Genomic DNA, 14,468 nt, shown 5'->3' with positions numbered 1-14,468 from the left:
ACTTTTTCTTTTTCTTTTGACAAATAAAGAATTGTGGGATTTTGCTTATTTGCTGTTTTTCCCACACCTCCATTAAGGGTGAAATTGTGTCAATTTTTGTCTAGTTGGCAGAACATACCACCTGAGTTGAGCTCTGCAGGTCTTCCAGAGTTATCATGAACCTATTTGCTGCTTCAGCAATGTTCTTTTTGTACATTCCATCTGTTTAGGTTGAGCACCATGTCTTGATATTCTAGGAGTTTACAGATATTCCTTGAATTTGCAGATGATGGGTTCCAAAATGTTAAAGGGGAACACCGTTTTTTTTACATTTGGCCCTTGATTTTATGTTATTACATCATGTTCTACTCACCCATATGAGTTTTGTGTCATTTGAAGCCGTTCTGAAGATATTCAGTTAGGTTATATCCAAGTAACATCTTCCTATGGGCAACGACTTGAAGGCACAAACTAAACTGTTCATAATTTATTCTTTATGGTACACCAGCATTCATAACGTAGGCGGATCACTGTCCCCCAGACATCCGCAGTTATATTTTTTATATTTATATGTTTTAAAAAGGAAGCGTCTTTCAAACTCCAATAGCTGATGTGTATTTAGACTTGATGATACTGCTTATTTATGTATGTGTAAAATTGCATTGAAGTTTGCCTTGGACTTTGTTCAGGCTATGTCATTAAAATGGGCTGAAAAACAAATTATTTTTGTGTAAACATGTTTAAAAACCACATGCCATTTTTCCCAACTTCCCAGTTACATGTTACCCTATGTTGGAAAATTACATAAAATAGAAATAAAAAGCTTAACTTTTGTGGATGTAACTTGGCAATATGGGGTATAAAAAAAAATTCAAGGCACCATAATATCTCCCCCAGCATTAGTGTTAATAATTAGTTTTTGTTGTACTTTTTGTGTTTCTTCACTGCAGTTAGTCTTTAAAGCTCCCTTGATGTCAACTTGCAGGCATACATACAACCTCTGCATGTCATCTGTGTTGCAATCATTACAACTAATGTGCCCCTGACATGACAGAGTAGTCATTACAACTAAAGCACAGCCATGGCCTCAATTACATTGATGGCATCTCATGGAAATAGCCATAATCATGGTTATAGTCGGTATCCATGAGCAACAGCAGCAGTCTGAAAAACTGGCAATTTGAGGGGAGTGGTGTGCCACAAAGAACATATCCTTCCTATAAACCTTCTTAGCATCCAACCAAACTTTATTATTGCTCGAAAGAAACCTCTGTGCAAAGAGGTGTAAATGAAAACAAAAATTTCTCTTTTAATTCCACAGGTTGTTTGGAGTCCTGAAGAATAGTCATTATCTCAGAAACTTATAGACACGGCTTTTGATTGTGCTTTTTTCACCAAAGGATAAAAACTGCACGCCTATGTTAAGAGACCGGAAAATATTGGAGATATTCATTTCTGATCAAGAGTTTTTTAATTTTGCCCACTTTTTCTTTTTAGATTACTTTGTTTACTCCAGGATACTATGTAGGTTAACGTACAGAGTACTGTAAATATTCCTGCAGATGAGTCTAAGGGAGATAAAATAAAGAGACATTCATGTAGCATCAAATAATACAATTTTTTTTTTGTCTCACTCCGAAAAATGAGGAACTCGGAGTACTTTTCCTACCGTGTGAAAGTAAAAGGTGGGGAAAGTTGGTGACTGTATGTTTTTCTCTGATAACCTCTTTTCATGCTTGTAAGATGATGGGTTTTCCTCTATGCCAACACTTTGACTTTTTTTGTGAAGTTTTCTTTTTTGAAGAAGCTCATAGTTCCACAACCTACACATCTTCTCTCTTCAGAGTGTTGTTTTAGTTCCAAGCCCTCCAGCATTTCAATCAGCCCTCTCATTCTTCCCACTGTGGCTCCTCTCTGTCATCTCAAGCCTCATGTTTGCCTCTCATGGAATATTTAACTCCACAGATGTACCTGAATACTTGTGCTCACAGATCATGCAGCCTTCTCCTGATTTACCTTGTTCTTGGTTGCTCTCTTTTTAACCCAAAGGCTTAGGAACAAACACAAACAAACACAGCTGGACATTTAGCTGTGGACCTTAAAAATGTTTGTTTGGCAGTCAACAAAAAAGGTAATTTTTACATTCTTTTTTTAAAAGTGGGCACTGTTTTTTTTTTGTTTTTTTTTCACTAAGGTATTATACCTTTTAAGTCCCAAACATATGAGTATGGTGCTCATTACCTTTCTCATTTTTTTGGCTTATGATCTGTTTTTCTCTTTGTATTGTAATTGAGGTCAAAGCTTTTGAAATATTTAAAGTTAACAATCTTTATCTATTCCCTAATCATTCCTTAAAAAGTTCAAAAACAATAATCCACTGGACTTTGTTTCCAAGTTTAAAGACATTTTGCTTCCCATCCAGGAAGCTTTTCAAAACATTAAAAGCTTTTGAATTGAAAAAGCTTCCTGAATGGGAAGTGAAACATCTTCAAACTTGAAAACAAAGTTCAGGGGATTTTTTTTTTATCATTTGACTATGACCTTGATGACTGGGAATCTTCACCATCTATTCCCTAAACAGTTTAGATTCACATTTGACACGATGTTCCTGTATGAATAGTACTGGGTACTGGTTCTGTTTGAGGGTTTTACACTCTTCTCTGCCTGTGGAAAATGCATGCAATTGTTTACTAAATTTGTGCAACATATGACATTTCTTTTTTTTTTTCATTCAAAACTGTTTTTCTACCTAATTTGATGAAACATTTTGTTGCAAAGTTTGCCAAATTTCCTGTGATGTTTCCTCTTATTCCCTACATACCTTACTTAGGACTATTGTGAAAAATATCACATTCAGATACGTGTCTGGTGCTTTAAAATTCTACCTGAAGGTTCCTGCTCTGTCTTACTGCTGCTATCCACCTCCCTCCTAACAGCAGGAGCCCTTGCAGCTCTAGTCCTACTCGCCATACTGACACAGCTTTCTTCGCACCTTTGTAAAAAAAGAAATCCAAAAGCAACACAAATTTTCCTATCAATTAAAATGCACCAGCTATTTATATGCCCTGGCAATGTTCATATCATAACAAACATGTTCTTAATTTTATCGGGATTTTAGGTCGAATAAAAAAATTTTTTTTTATGAATTTAAAGATCTGCTGGTGAATATTCTCTGTAATCCAGGTCATAGTCATTCCAAAAAATAAAGAAATTAAGAAAAAGAAGAAAGGTGGTTTAAAAGTGGTGTGAAGGAACCAATTTATGTTAAGCAGGAAAAACCAATCTTAAACAGAGGGGGTGGACTCATGTTTCAACTTTCAAAAACCTACAATGACGCAATAGAGTTGATTCCTTCCCACTATCATTGCAACCCCCATCGCCTTACAGGGGACCAGAACATCTCGCCTGTTCAGCCAGACCAACAATTCCCCCCAATGACCCCCCCAGTCAGAGGCATATATCAGTATCAGGTATTGCAGGCTAACAAAGAACCCAATGACTCCCCATTTCTAAGGGGCAGACTCGTTCTTCTGGTTTACTGTAATTTGCATGTCCTTGTTTTGGTTCACTCTATAAAGCCTCAAACTCAACGCTAATTCTGCCTTTTTGAATTTAAAAAGCTCCCTGGATGGGAAGCAAAATGTCTAAAAACTTAGAAACTAAGTCCAGTGGATTGTTTATTAACTTTTTGGAATGATTTTATCATATATAATATTTTTAGTGGAGATTATTAATTGCACACAAAGGCTGAATTCCTAGATTTTGATTGTTAAACACATGTTTTTTTTTTCTCCAGACCTTGTTCTTTGACCCTAATACTAAAGTTTGCATTTAACTTTCTAGAATCTTAAAGCATTTATTTAATGAAAACAGTCTGGGCCTCCTTAAGTCCATTAAGTGGCATTAACCTTATTAAGCTAGTTGTGCTGAACATTTTATACAAAATTTTCACTTTTTAACACTAGAGTTTATGTCCTACCTGCTCCCCAACATCATTTTGAAACTCTTCACAGACAGATCTTTTTCATTTTTATACTCTCCCTTTCCCCTCCTCCTTTCCTTTTGATTGTCTAAAGAAGGGTTGTACATACTTTTTCCTGATCACTACTACTCACTGTGTTGAGGCCTCAGCAAGCCAGATGGCTGAGTAAAAATCCATAAATGGCATTGTTTGTTTATTTTGAAAATAACATGAGACAACCATTGGTCTCATGTAATCTGAAACCACTGAGAGGGCAAGGCCAGTAGCCAGGCCACCAGGACTTGTCCCAGGGCCCCCGATGGCCACTCCACCGCTGGTGAGACTTGGGTTACTTAAGCCTGTGTGTATAATTTTAAATATGTTTAGAATGGGGATAAGTGGATGTGGATCCAAATACTTTTATTAAAATTCTTTATGGTTGTAAATAGGGCTGGGTGGATAAAATCGATTTAATCGATTTTGGATCGATTCCTTTGCATTTTTGCAAAATCGATGTCTAGGGAATGAGATTGATTAATTTTATAGTGAAGCGCGTGATGTTCACATCCAAATGAGCAGGAAAGATGCACTCAAGATTTCTTCAAGCCAGACAGCTGCGAATATAGCCAATAGGTTGACTGAAGACATTAACAAATGGGGGCTGACCAGCAAACACCCTGTAGTTGATACATACAACGCTGCAAATATGGTTTGTGCAGTGAAGGTAATGCGGCTCATGCATGTCTGATGTGTCACGTCTGCTTACTCGAGTGAGGCTTCACTTTTTCACTTTTCACAAACAAGTTTCCACTTTTGAGACAGTTTTTTTTACATCTCAAGTTTAAACTGTCTGATTTACAAGTTTGCATTTTGTTTTTAATATGACAAGAAAAAATAAAATACATGAGTATTTTGAAACACAGTTGAACAACTTTCATTATTGTAAAAGCAGATTGAATCGCAATTAATTGATTTAGAACTATATAAATCAAAATCGAATCGATTCAGGACTTTGGCGAAAATACCCAGCCCTAGTTTTAAATGATTATTTCACCCAGTTTTAACAGTTAAAATAAACCACTAGAAGCCCCAAATCAAAATAAGTCTTGCCTATAATGTATATAAACTTCTAACCTGTACTGTTAACACTAAATATACTTCAGACAAACTTTTAATGTGTCTCCATAAACTTCAGGTGTCTGCTTTGAGTGAAAATGACGAAGGGTTAAAACTTAATTAGCCTAGCCATTTAAGCAAATTATTTCTTGAATGCTGAAGCTATGTCGTGTCGGCTTCTTCATGTGTGCTTCTGCAGCACAATGTTTGTTAAATGTGGAGTAGGTGCAGATATGGGATTATGTGTTCAAATTGGACATGACTCATCACTCCTGCCTCACAAATCAAGCAGCATTAGATCACATATTGTCTGCTTTCATGCGTGTGACTCAACTGTTAGCACTACACAGTGTTTTCCTACACCTGTAGCCACTGTTTTGTAATGATGTCACTCTATTTCTTTTCCCTTAGGGTGGAGGAGAGCTTCAAGACTCTTTTCTGGTCCATATTCGGGCTTTCTGAAGTGATCTCTGTGGTCCTGAAATACGACCATAAGTTTATAGAGAACATCGGCTACGTGCTCTATGGCGTCTATAATGTCACCATGGTGGTGGTTCTCCTCAACATGCTCATTGCCATGATAAACAGCTCGTACCAGGAGATAGAGGTATGAAGCCAATCAATAGAAACAAGGGCAGGATGTTGTCAACAAGTCAATAAGGATAATCTTGTATCAGTGATGTTTCTACAAGAGGATTAGGGTTGACTTAAAAAATGTCATCAGCTAATGAAAATCAATCAGGCAACATCAGACATTGTTAAACACTTCAAAGAGAAGTTTTACTAAAAAAGAAATAAAGTCTGTAGAAAGGTTGTCAACCAGCAGATGTGACTGTCTACCGTTATGGTATTGTACTCTGGAATTAATAGCTATTCATTAGTTCCGGTCTTTCCTGTTATCATCCATCAGCAGACTCAACCTGCATTTCTGTTTGTTTTTCCCTGCAGGAGGATTCAGACGTGGAGTGGAAGTTTGCCCGTGCCAAGCTGTGGCTGTCCTACTTCGATGAGGGTCGAACTCTACCTGCCCCATTTAACCTGGTTCCCAGCCCTAAATCCTTCTACTACCTGGTCCTTCGCATCAAATCATGCCTGATACGCCTGTGTAAGGCCAATGGCAGGCACCATAGCAATGAGGTGGAGATGGGAATGGTTCATTCACAGGCCAAGGTCAATTGTTCATTATTCATATCCTAATTACTTGCTAAAGTGTATATGGTCTACCTGTTGAACTTTTTATATTTTGTCAAGTTATACCAAACAAACTTTAATGTCTTTTACTGGATGTCCACATGATGAACCTTTAAAAGATTTGGTATAATTTTTAAGTAGATAGGCAATATAGATAATTTTTTTATGCATTATTTCATTTCACAAAATGTTTTTAATTAGTTTTTTATTTACCGGTACTGCTATCTACCTATAAAAACAGACTATGGTCTGGATTAGAAAACTTAGATCAGGCTACAGCTGCAATACTTTGTGTGTAGCAGCTTTTCTTAGAGTGAAATATGTCCCTGTTCTCTGCAACATAAATCTATTGCCATCAGAATGGACGCAGAGCTTCTGTGAATTTTTATTAGGATTCAGCTCTGAACTTTGACTGCTTAGTGTGCTTTCTTTCACACCAATTCACTGTAGAAATGGCAGTATGCTTGGTGTCACTGTTCTGCTTTAAGGCGAGGTGTAACACTTGTGGTTCCAGGATCCCTCTGAATTTATTTCTGCCCATCATTCAATCACACTCTGATCATTTTCACTACCCTATAGAACAAAACTGGCCACTCTAGCATGATGCTGCCACAGTCAGGTTTTATCAAGTGGATGATGTCTTTAGAGTGATAGGACATTTTATTATTCTCCACTCTTGGCATGTTGTTTGTTTATAGACTGGAAAAAAAAAAAAAACTTCTGGTCTCATTTTCCCAGATCTTTACTTTCACACATTGACTGATGACTTCTGACAGTAGTTAGTTGCCATATATATTTAGTTTTATAAAAAAAATAAAGTAAACTATATTAGAAAAATGCAGGCCACATTTTCCAGATTTGTATTTTTCATTTTATGAACCATATATATCTTTTGAGGTATAGCTTTATATTTTAAAAGCTTCTAGTTACAATTTATGGTACTGAACAATGGCACAGTGTGTGGCACTGCTGCCTTGCAGCAAGAAGGTTCTGGGTTCGATTCCTGGTCCGGGGTCTTTCTGCATAGAGTTTGCATGTTCTCCCCGAGCATTGGTGGGTTCTTCCTGGTACTCTGGCTTCCTCCCACAGTCCAAAAACATGGCTGTTTGGTTAATTGGCTTCTTTAAATTCTCCTTAGGTGTGAATGTGTGCGTGAATGGTTGTTTGTTTCTGTGTTGCCCTTTGATGGACTGGTGACCTGTCCAGGGACCTCGCCCGTAGACAGCTGGAGAAACGCACCAGCACCCCTTGCAACCCCACTTGGGATAAGCGTGATGGAAAATGGATGGATGGATAGTTTCAATGTTCTGCATACTCGACTCTCTGTTGGTCTATTACAGAGTCTATTAAAAAGTCTTAAAAACAGATTTGTTACCGTCATTTTTTTATTTAATTTTTATCATTATTGTACCACCTCATTTTATATAATCTAAAAAAAAAACATTTTAATCTGTTATTTTATTCCCTCTAAACCAAACTACTGCAGCGACTCTAATTATAGAATAGTAGTTAGAGCAGTTTCTCTCTGAGATATGTTGTTTGTCTGTTTAGAGGTTTTCAGTGTGATCATGGCTTCACGACAAAAATTTTGAAAAGATTTAAAAAGATCTAAGTCGACCAAAACTTTAAATCAGATCTCTTTGGGGAGTGTCAACCTAGTGGGTTTGAACAGTGCACTTGTGCTCTGAGAAGGTTGCAAGTACCAAGTTCAAACCTCACAGCCTCCATTCTGGGTCCCTGAGCAAGACCCTTAACCCCACACTACTCCCCAGGTGCCACACAATGGCAGCCCACTGCTCCCCAAGTGGATGGGTGAAATGCAGAGCTAAATTTCTCCAATGTTAGATCAATAAAGTTAAATTTAACAGAATTTTTTTTATTATTTTTTTTATGATGAAAAGAAAATAATATTTAATGTTTAATTAAAACATAGAGATTGTCATCATTCACATGCATTTGCTCTGCTGAACCCCTTGGCTGGAATAGCTCTCCGCACCAGAGCTATTAGTCAGCCCATTGCTTTTCCCTGCATCTGCTGCAATGCCCAGGCAGGTTTAGGATTGGGACAAGATAGGTTTCACCCTGCTGCCTCTGTGAGTGTCAAAAAATTTCTGCAGAGCTGACAGTTTAACTGAGGCAGAAGCAAAAGGGTGCAGCAGGCGATCAATAGATAAGCCCACATTAGCCGACAGGAAAGTGTTGAGGATGTCGGGTGAGATTTAGAAATAACAGTGTGGTCTTTCTAAATGTTTGATTTTTTTTTTTCCTCCGCCAATGTGGTTATGTTTTTAGGACAGTTTGTGTGTGTGTGTGTCTGTCTGCCTGTCTGTCTATCTGTGTACAGCATGACATGGAAAAGTTACTGACGGATGTTAATAAAATTTTTATCATAGCTGTCCCTCATGCCAATTAGAAATCCATTACGTGTTGGGGATGATCCAGATCATAATCTGGCTACGGGAATTTCTTTTAAGGATTCTCTAACATTGTAAGGTAGGGTTATTTGGCAGAAAGAGCAGTTCCCCACTAAACCAGAGGGTGGCGGCAGTGGCTATTGACAGCCTCAGAATCAGACAAAAAAGTTCTGAAGATATTTTTCTGAAGACAAAAACACAAGCAAAGGGATCATTATTTTTGCAGGATCGATTGAAAACTTATGAAAGGAGTTTATGGAATTTTTTTTTTTTTACCAGCGGGGTGCCTCACAATTTGGGGAAAACTTTGCTGCTTGGTGGAGGTCTGCGCTCTGAGTGTTTTTTTATTTTCCTTATAGTATGGCTGGTAACTGTTAGACTGGATGACATATATCTCAGTTAAACATAGAGCCCAGTGAATAAAGTTTTTGTTATAGAATTGAAAACTACAGGGAAGACATTTGAACAATGTCAGGTGGATTTTGGCAGATTATTGAATAGAAGCAATAGAATGCAAGGATAGCTAGGATGCCACTTTAGTTTTACTCCCTGTAGTAAATAGTTTAACATCAGCATAGAGGGGGGTGGGCCAAGTTAGATATTCTTTTTTCAAAATCTGCAGCTTCAAGCACAACTTAAAGGCCAAAATCCAATTTTTAATGGTTATATAAGACAGTGAGAGGACTTTCTGGGCAAACGGACAAACAGTATTTTTGAATGAGTCGGGATGATGCTTTAAATTGTAAAAGTAGAAACCACAAGATGGCAAATATTAAAGTTTAACTAGCTTCCTGTTTTTACATAATAACAGAAAATAACTTAAGCAAGACATTCTCTAAATTTATCTATCTTGTTCTTTTGATGAAGCCATGGCTTTGGGGAGTTGACAGGAGATTCTGGGATTGCTGCTAAGACAATACCATAGAGTGGGTGGTAGGTAGAGTTGTCATTGTTCCTTTTGTGGCTTGGAGGTAAGGTGAGTGGCATGGCAGGCTGAGGGTGGGCAGGTACTGTATGTATGACAGGTGAGTATAGAGCTTACTCTCTCTCACTTGGTTTTTTGACAAGTAAAACAGAAGGCAGATGCAGATAAGTTATTCAGCAGATCTTTTCATGAGTGTGAGCTCATGTAGGGGTGAGTTCTGGCTGGAGAGCATAGAGCACTGAGATCACACAGGTGGTAACTCAAGGATATTGGCAGGGTTTTCCGAAGGCATATAGAAACAGTTAAGGTTTGTGACAGGCAATGAAAACCTACAAATATTAAAAGAACACCTGATTACTGTAAATATAAAGAGAAATTAGGAGCAGGATGAAAGCCTCTAATCCCAAACAATGGTGCAGAGGGAGGTTAATGAAGAATGAGGATTAGGTCAAAATCTTCCAGTTGTCAGTTCAACAGTCATAGTTTTAGATCATTGGACACATAGGTTTACCAATGTGAAAATGATCCTAAACACATATTAAAACCAGTTTTGAAAGTGATAGTAGGCAAACATTAACCTTCCTAAAGTGCCCAACCTCAACTCTGTTAAACATTTATGGACTTTGCTCTGCTTAAAAGGTCTGTTCCTAAGAAATAGACCAATTAAAATGCGCTCATTCAGTTCTGCGAAGAGGAGAGGTAATAAAAAAAAAGAAAAAAATCAGTTGGAAATAGCAGGAGCTTGTTTATGACTACAAGTGTTTGGTTTCTGTGCAATGTGATAAGAGTCAGGACAATCCACAAATAATAAAAGGGGATAAATGTATCATTTACATGCTGTGTGGATTAGAGAAAAATCGTAAATAAATTAGAGTGTTCACCAAGATATGTCGTATTATCAGACATTCCCCCCAAAATAATCACTCAGATGCGTCCTTAAAACTCCAGACATGATTATAATCGAGCTGAAATAAATATTTATTGGAGTCAGGTGGTTAATTAGTTTATTTATCTTTATACATACTGCTGCAACCATCTATCATATCAGATCTCCTACGGAATAACGCTCACATAATGTTAAACTGCTGCAGTCTGAAGCCAACGCAAGTCAGTTAAATTCAGTGAAGGCATCTCAGAGTCAGTTGATAGATATGTTGGATTCAGACAAAGTAGGTCTGCTGTTTTTTTTTTGTTTGTTTGTTTGTTTGTTTTTTTTCCAGCCATTTAAATACTGAATTCTGTGATAAGTTTTTTTTAAAGCTTTTTCCGCCTCCTTTCTCATCCTTCACAAACACTTCCAACTTACTCAAGTGTCTCTCATTCTTGCCATTGCAGGATGAAAGGTTTAGGTCTTATGCACGGCCAGGCGAGGAGTTTATACAGAGAAAAGCTCGGAAACACCCAACCAGATATCAGGTAAGAGTCTGACAGAATTCTGACAGAATTGGAAGCAGAAGACAAAGTGTAGGGGGGAGTCAAGATGAGAGGGAAGAGAATTGGAAATTAGATGCAGTCTAGAGGAAGAATGAAGTATGAGACAAACAGGTTGAGGAACGTAGCAGAGAGAAAATGCAGAGATTGAATTATGTTAACGATAAAGGCAGGATGAAAGGGAGGAAGGGAAGAGAAGGAGGTGCGGAGGTTAGGAGGTGAAAGCAGGAGAATGATACAGTATAAATGACATTGACTAAGGATTTTAACAAGTTTGAAATGAAGGGCATCGACCAAAGAGAAGTGGTACAAAGATATAGAGAGGGAAAAAAAAAAAGAGTACGGCTGAAATTTCCTTTAATAAGATCTTGAAGAGTAATTGAGGTCAAGACACTCTGTACATGGGCTTAAACTATATTATTTTGCTAAGTAGGAGTCAGAACTCTCGTCTTTACTCTCCCCTTTATCTTTCCCATTAGGGAAATCCTCTCAGGTTTAGTGGACTTTTTTTTCTAAAATATCCCATTTCGTATATTTTAACGACAACAGATACTCACAGCTAATCACACAGATGAGGCAGTTGTCACTTGATTATACATATAAGCGCACTGGTTGTAAGGTGACATCTATCGACACATCTCCAGAATGCTCACATTTACAGGCTGAAAATCCCAGGCTCAGCAGCAGCAACTGGTCACAAATCTATATGCAATGTTTGACATACCGTCTCAGAGACCAAGTGTAGTTCTGCACCACAATTAGGATGGTTTTGTGGCCTTCTCAACAACAAGACAGGTTTTCCCTCTTGAGTAATACAGTGAGCATTTTCACCTCACCCCGCTGTGTCCTTTGTCTGTAAGATTCACATTTTCCTTTCCTCCTTGCAGAATATCATGAAGCGGCTCATTAAACGTTATGTGCTGAAAGCTCAAGTGGACAAAGAAAGCGATGAAGTGAACGAGGGTAAGAATCGCTTTTTCAATACTGTTCACTCCAATTGGATCATTATGGAGTCATAATGCTGCAGTACAGCATATCTCTAGATGTGTGTACAGGAATTCCTGACTGAGTTTCAATATACATCTCCACATACTTGGGATTGTTTTTTTTTGTTTGTTTGTTTGTTTGTTTGTTTTCTCTGGAATAGTCTGCAAGCAATAAAATGCTTATTAAAGTGCTAAACTAATAACTTTAACACAAGTGGGTGAGCTTAAAAATTCATTTTAAGCAGTTGTCTCATTTTGTTTAATATTTCCAGCCCAGGGTGGATTAATGTTGTAATTATCAATACCTCTTTTATTTTCTTCTAAACACAACCTAGGTTGGATAAACATAAACTCTAACATAGCAGTAAGATAATGTATTAAATGTTCCATCTTCCCTCGTTTTCATGACATTTTAAATACACCTCTTTGACACAATGGGAGCCTCTCAAACCAGGTATTGATCAAAAGCAGTCTGTATCCACAGGGAATCAAAGTATAACCTGAATCGGGGCTCATGAACGCAACAGAAATTAACCCAAAACAAAGCAAATTTTTTTTTTCTACTTTAGCTTTGTTGCATGTTATGCTGTTGTCTGCACAATGATTATATGCGCAATCTCGAATTGCATAGAAAGCTTTGAATCAATATTTTTGGAGTATACACCCTTTGTTTGAGGAAAATTAACATGGTCAGTTGCTTGGACCTTGAATGGTTCCTCTGTAATGACAAAATAGGATGGAGTAGTGAAGAAAATGTGTCCTAACTGCAATTGATTTCACCATTGAGATTATCTGCAATGTTTCATTGCTGTCCTCTACTATTAAAAACCCCTAATTTACGCAGACGTCTCCTCCACCAGATTTGTCTCCCAGCGGGTTTGAACAGATCATCTTCCTACCTATTAAGTTTCCAATGTACTGGATTTTAGTGGTGATATCTTCTCCCTCTTTTCCCTTTGCAGAGAAACTAATAAATCCTCATTATTTGAGCTCACATTTAACAAAGGCCTTTACTACTACAGCTCTTCTTAATTATAATATGGGGAGGTAGTCTGAATGTAACCACAGACTTGTGAGATCTTAATGCACAGATATAATGAAAAACTAGTTGTTCATCTGTTATATTTAGTTATATAATAATCTTATAAAGAAACTAATCACCGGTTCTTTATGAGAGAAGAATTTCTAGTAGAAAGGATAGAGAGAAAAATACAGATGCTGATACAGTAAAAGTTAAGAACTTGGATTTATCATATAGCAGCTCGTTACCTTTTCCACGGTGATGGATAATTGCAAATCTACAATTCCTCTTTGAAACTTGGTGGTGGCGAAAAACCTTCTTCAAAGACGTTTTTCTCCAATAGTTTGCAGTTTTGTCAAGGCGGGAATGAAGACTGATGTAAGAAGAATAGATTTCAAATTACAGAGAGAAAAGCTTCTCAGGAGAGTTCCCAATTTCAGGATGAGGTGAAGGCTGACAGTTCAGTGAAACAACAAGCTGAACCTTATCTGCACAAGAAATGCAGGACTGGTTTCAGGATTACTTATCAATTTCTCCACTTGCTCAGTGAGTACAGCCCCAGATGTGAAAGAGGCATTGCACTGACATTCAGAAGGATGGAGGATGAGATTAGGCACCGTTGTGTTGGCAAAAGTTGTTTTATCAGCAGGGATGATCAGCAGTGATTTGATGGAAATAAATATTTCTTAAAACAGGAATAACTTTTTTTTTTTCGTTTAGGGGATTAAATCTTTTAGAATTAATCATTTTCTTTCCTAAAATTTTCAAATTCTCACCTCTTGTACTTTATCATACAAAATAATTTCACTGAATTGATGAGAAAAAGTCAAACAAAATGTTAAAACCTCAAAGGGTCATGGACATTTAAACTTTGCACTCTGACCTGCAGTCATGCCTGGATGTGTTCCGCTTTCACATGTCCTAATTCCTGTTTGATCACTTCCTCTTTATTTTTCCCTTCTCTGTATCGCAGGAGAGCTGAAGGAGATCAAGCAAGACATTTCTAGCCTCCGCTATGAGCTGCTGGAGGAGAAGTCTGAGGCCGCTGGGGAGCTGGCTCTGCTCATTCAGCAACTCGGCGACAAGTTTGGCAAAAACACCATGAGACACTGACAGGCCTTGCAAGAGGGGGAGGGAGGAAGGAGGGTAAACGGAGAACAAGGTTGTCGGAGAAAGCAGAAACAGGCCACATAGTTCACAAACTCAGTGGAGACAGGAGAGAAGGCAGGATGTTTATGTGAATCGACAGGATGGACAGAGATTACTTAGAAGCTTAAGATGTTGAAAGTTTGCAGAGTTCAAATGAGCTACCTTTAGAAAAAAAAACCCAAGTGCTTATGATGTAGCATGACCAGTTAAAAAGATGGGGGGAAAAAATATAACTGCATCTGAGCATGAGGATAAATAGTTGGTGGTAAAGTAAACTCACTTGGAGAGGCTTTGT

General features: G+C 37.7%; 1 protein-coding gene across 1 annotated transcript in view; it reads left to right on the top strand.

Moving 5' to 3' along the window:
- The window catches only part of LOC107096698 (short transient receptor potential channel 7-like), a 74,585-nt gene extending 60,385 nt beyond the window's left edge, over positions 1-14,200 (top strand). Inside the window, exons 8-12 of the mRNA XM_015393462.1 lie at positions 5,468-5,663; positions 6,005-6,226; positions 10,922-11,002; positions 11,905-11,980; positions 13,998-14,200. Coding sequence (XP_015248948.1) covers positions 5,468-5,663; positions 6,005-6,226; positions 10,922-11,002; positions 11,905-11,980; positions 13,998-14,137 — 715 coding nt within the window. The 3' untranslated portion in view covers positions 14,138-14,200. The remainder of the gene's footprint in view (positions 1-5,467; positions 5,664-6,004; positions 6,227-10,921; positions 11,003-11,904; positions 11,981-13,997) is intronic.
- Positions 14,201-14,468: the final 268 nt, after the last annotated feature.

The sequence above is a fragment of the Cyprinodon variegatus genome, unplaced genomic scaffold (genome assembly GCF_000732505.1).
Source record: "Cyprinodon variegatus isolate N-32 unplaced genomic scaffold, C_variegatus-1.0 Scaffold643, whole genome shotgun sequence".
NCBI lineage: Eukaryota > Metazoa > Chordata > Actinopteri > Cyprinodontiformes > Cyprinodontidae > Cyprinodon > Cyprinodon variegatus.
The sequence above is the reverse complement of the archived record's forward strand: the minus strand, read 5'-3'. Positions and strand labels throughout refer to the sequence as shown.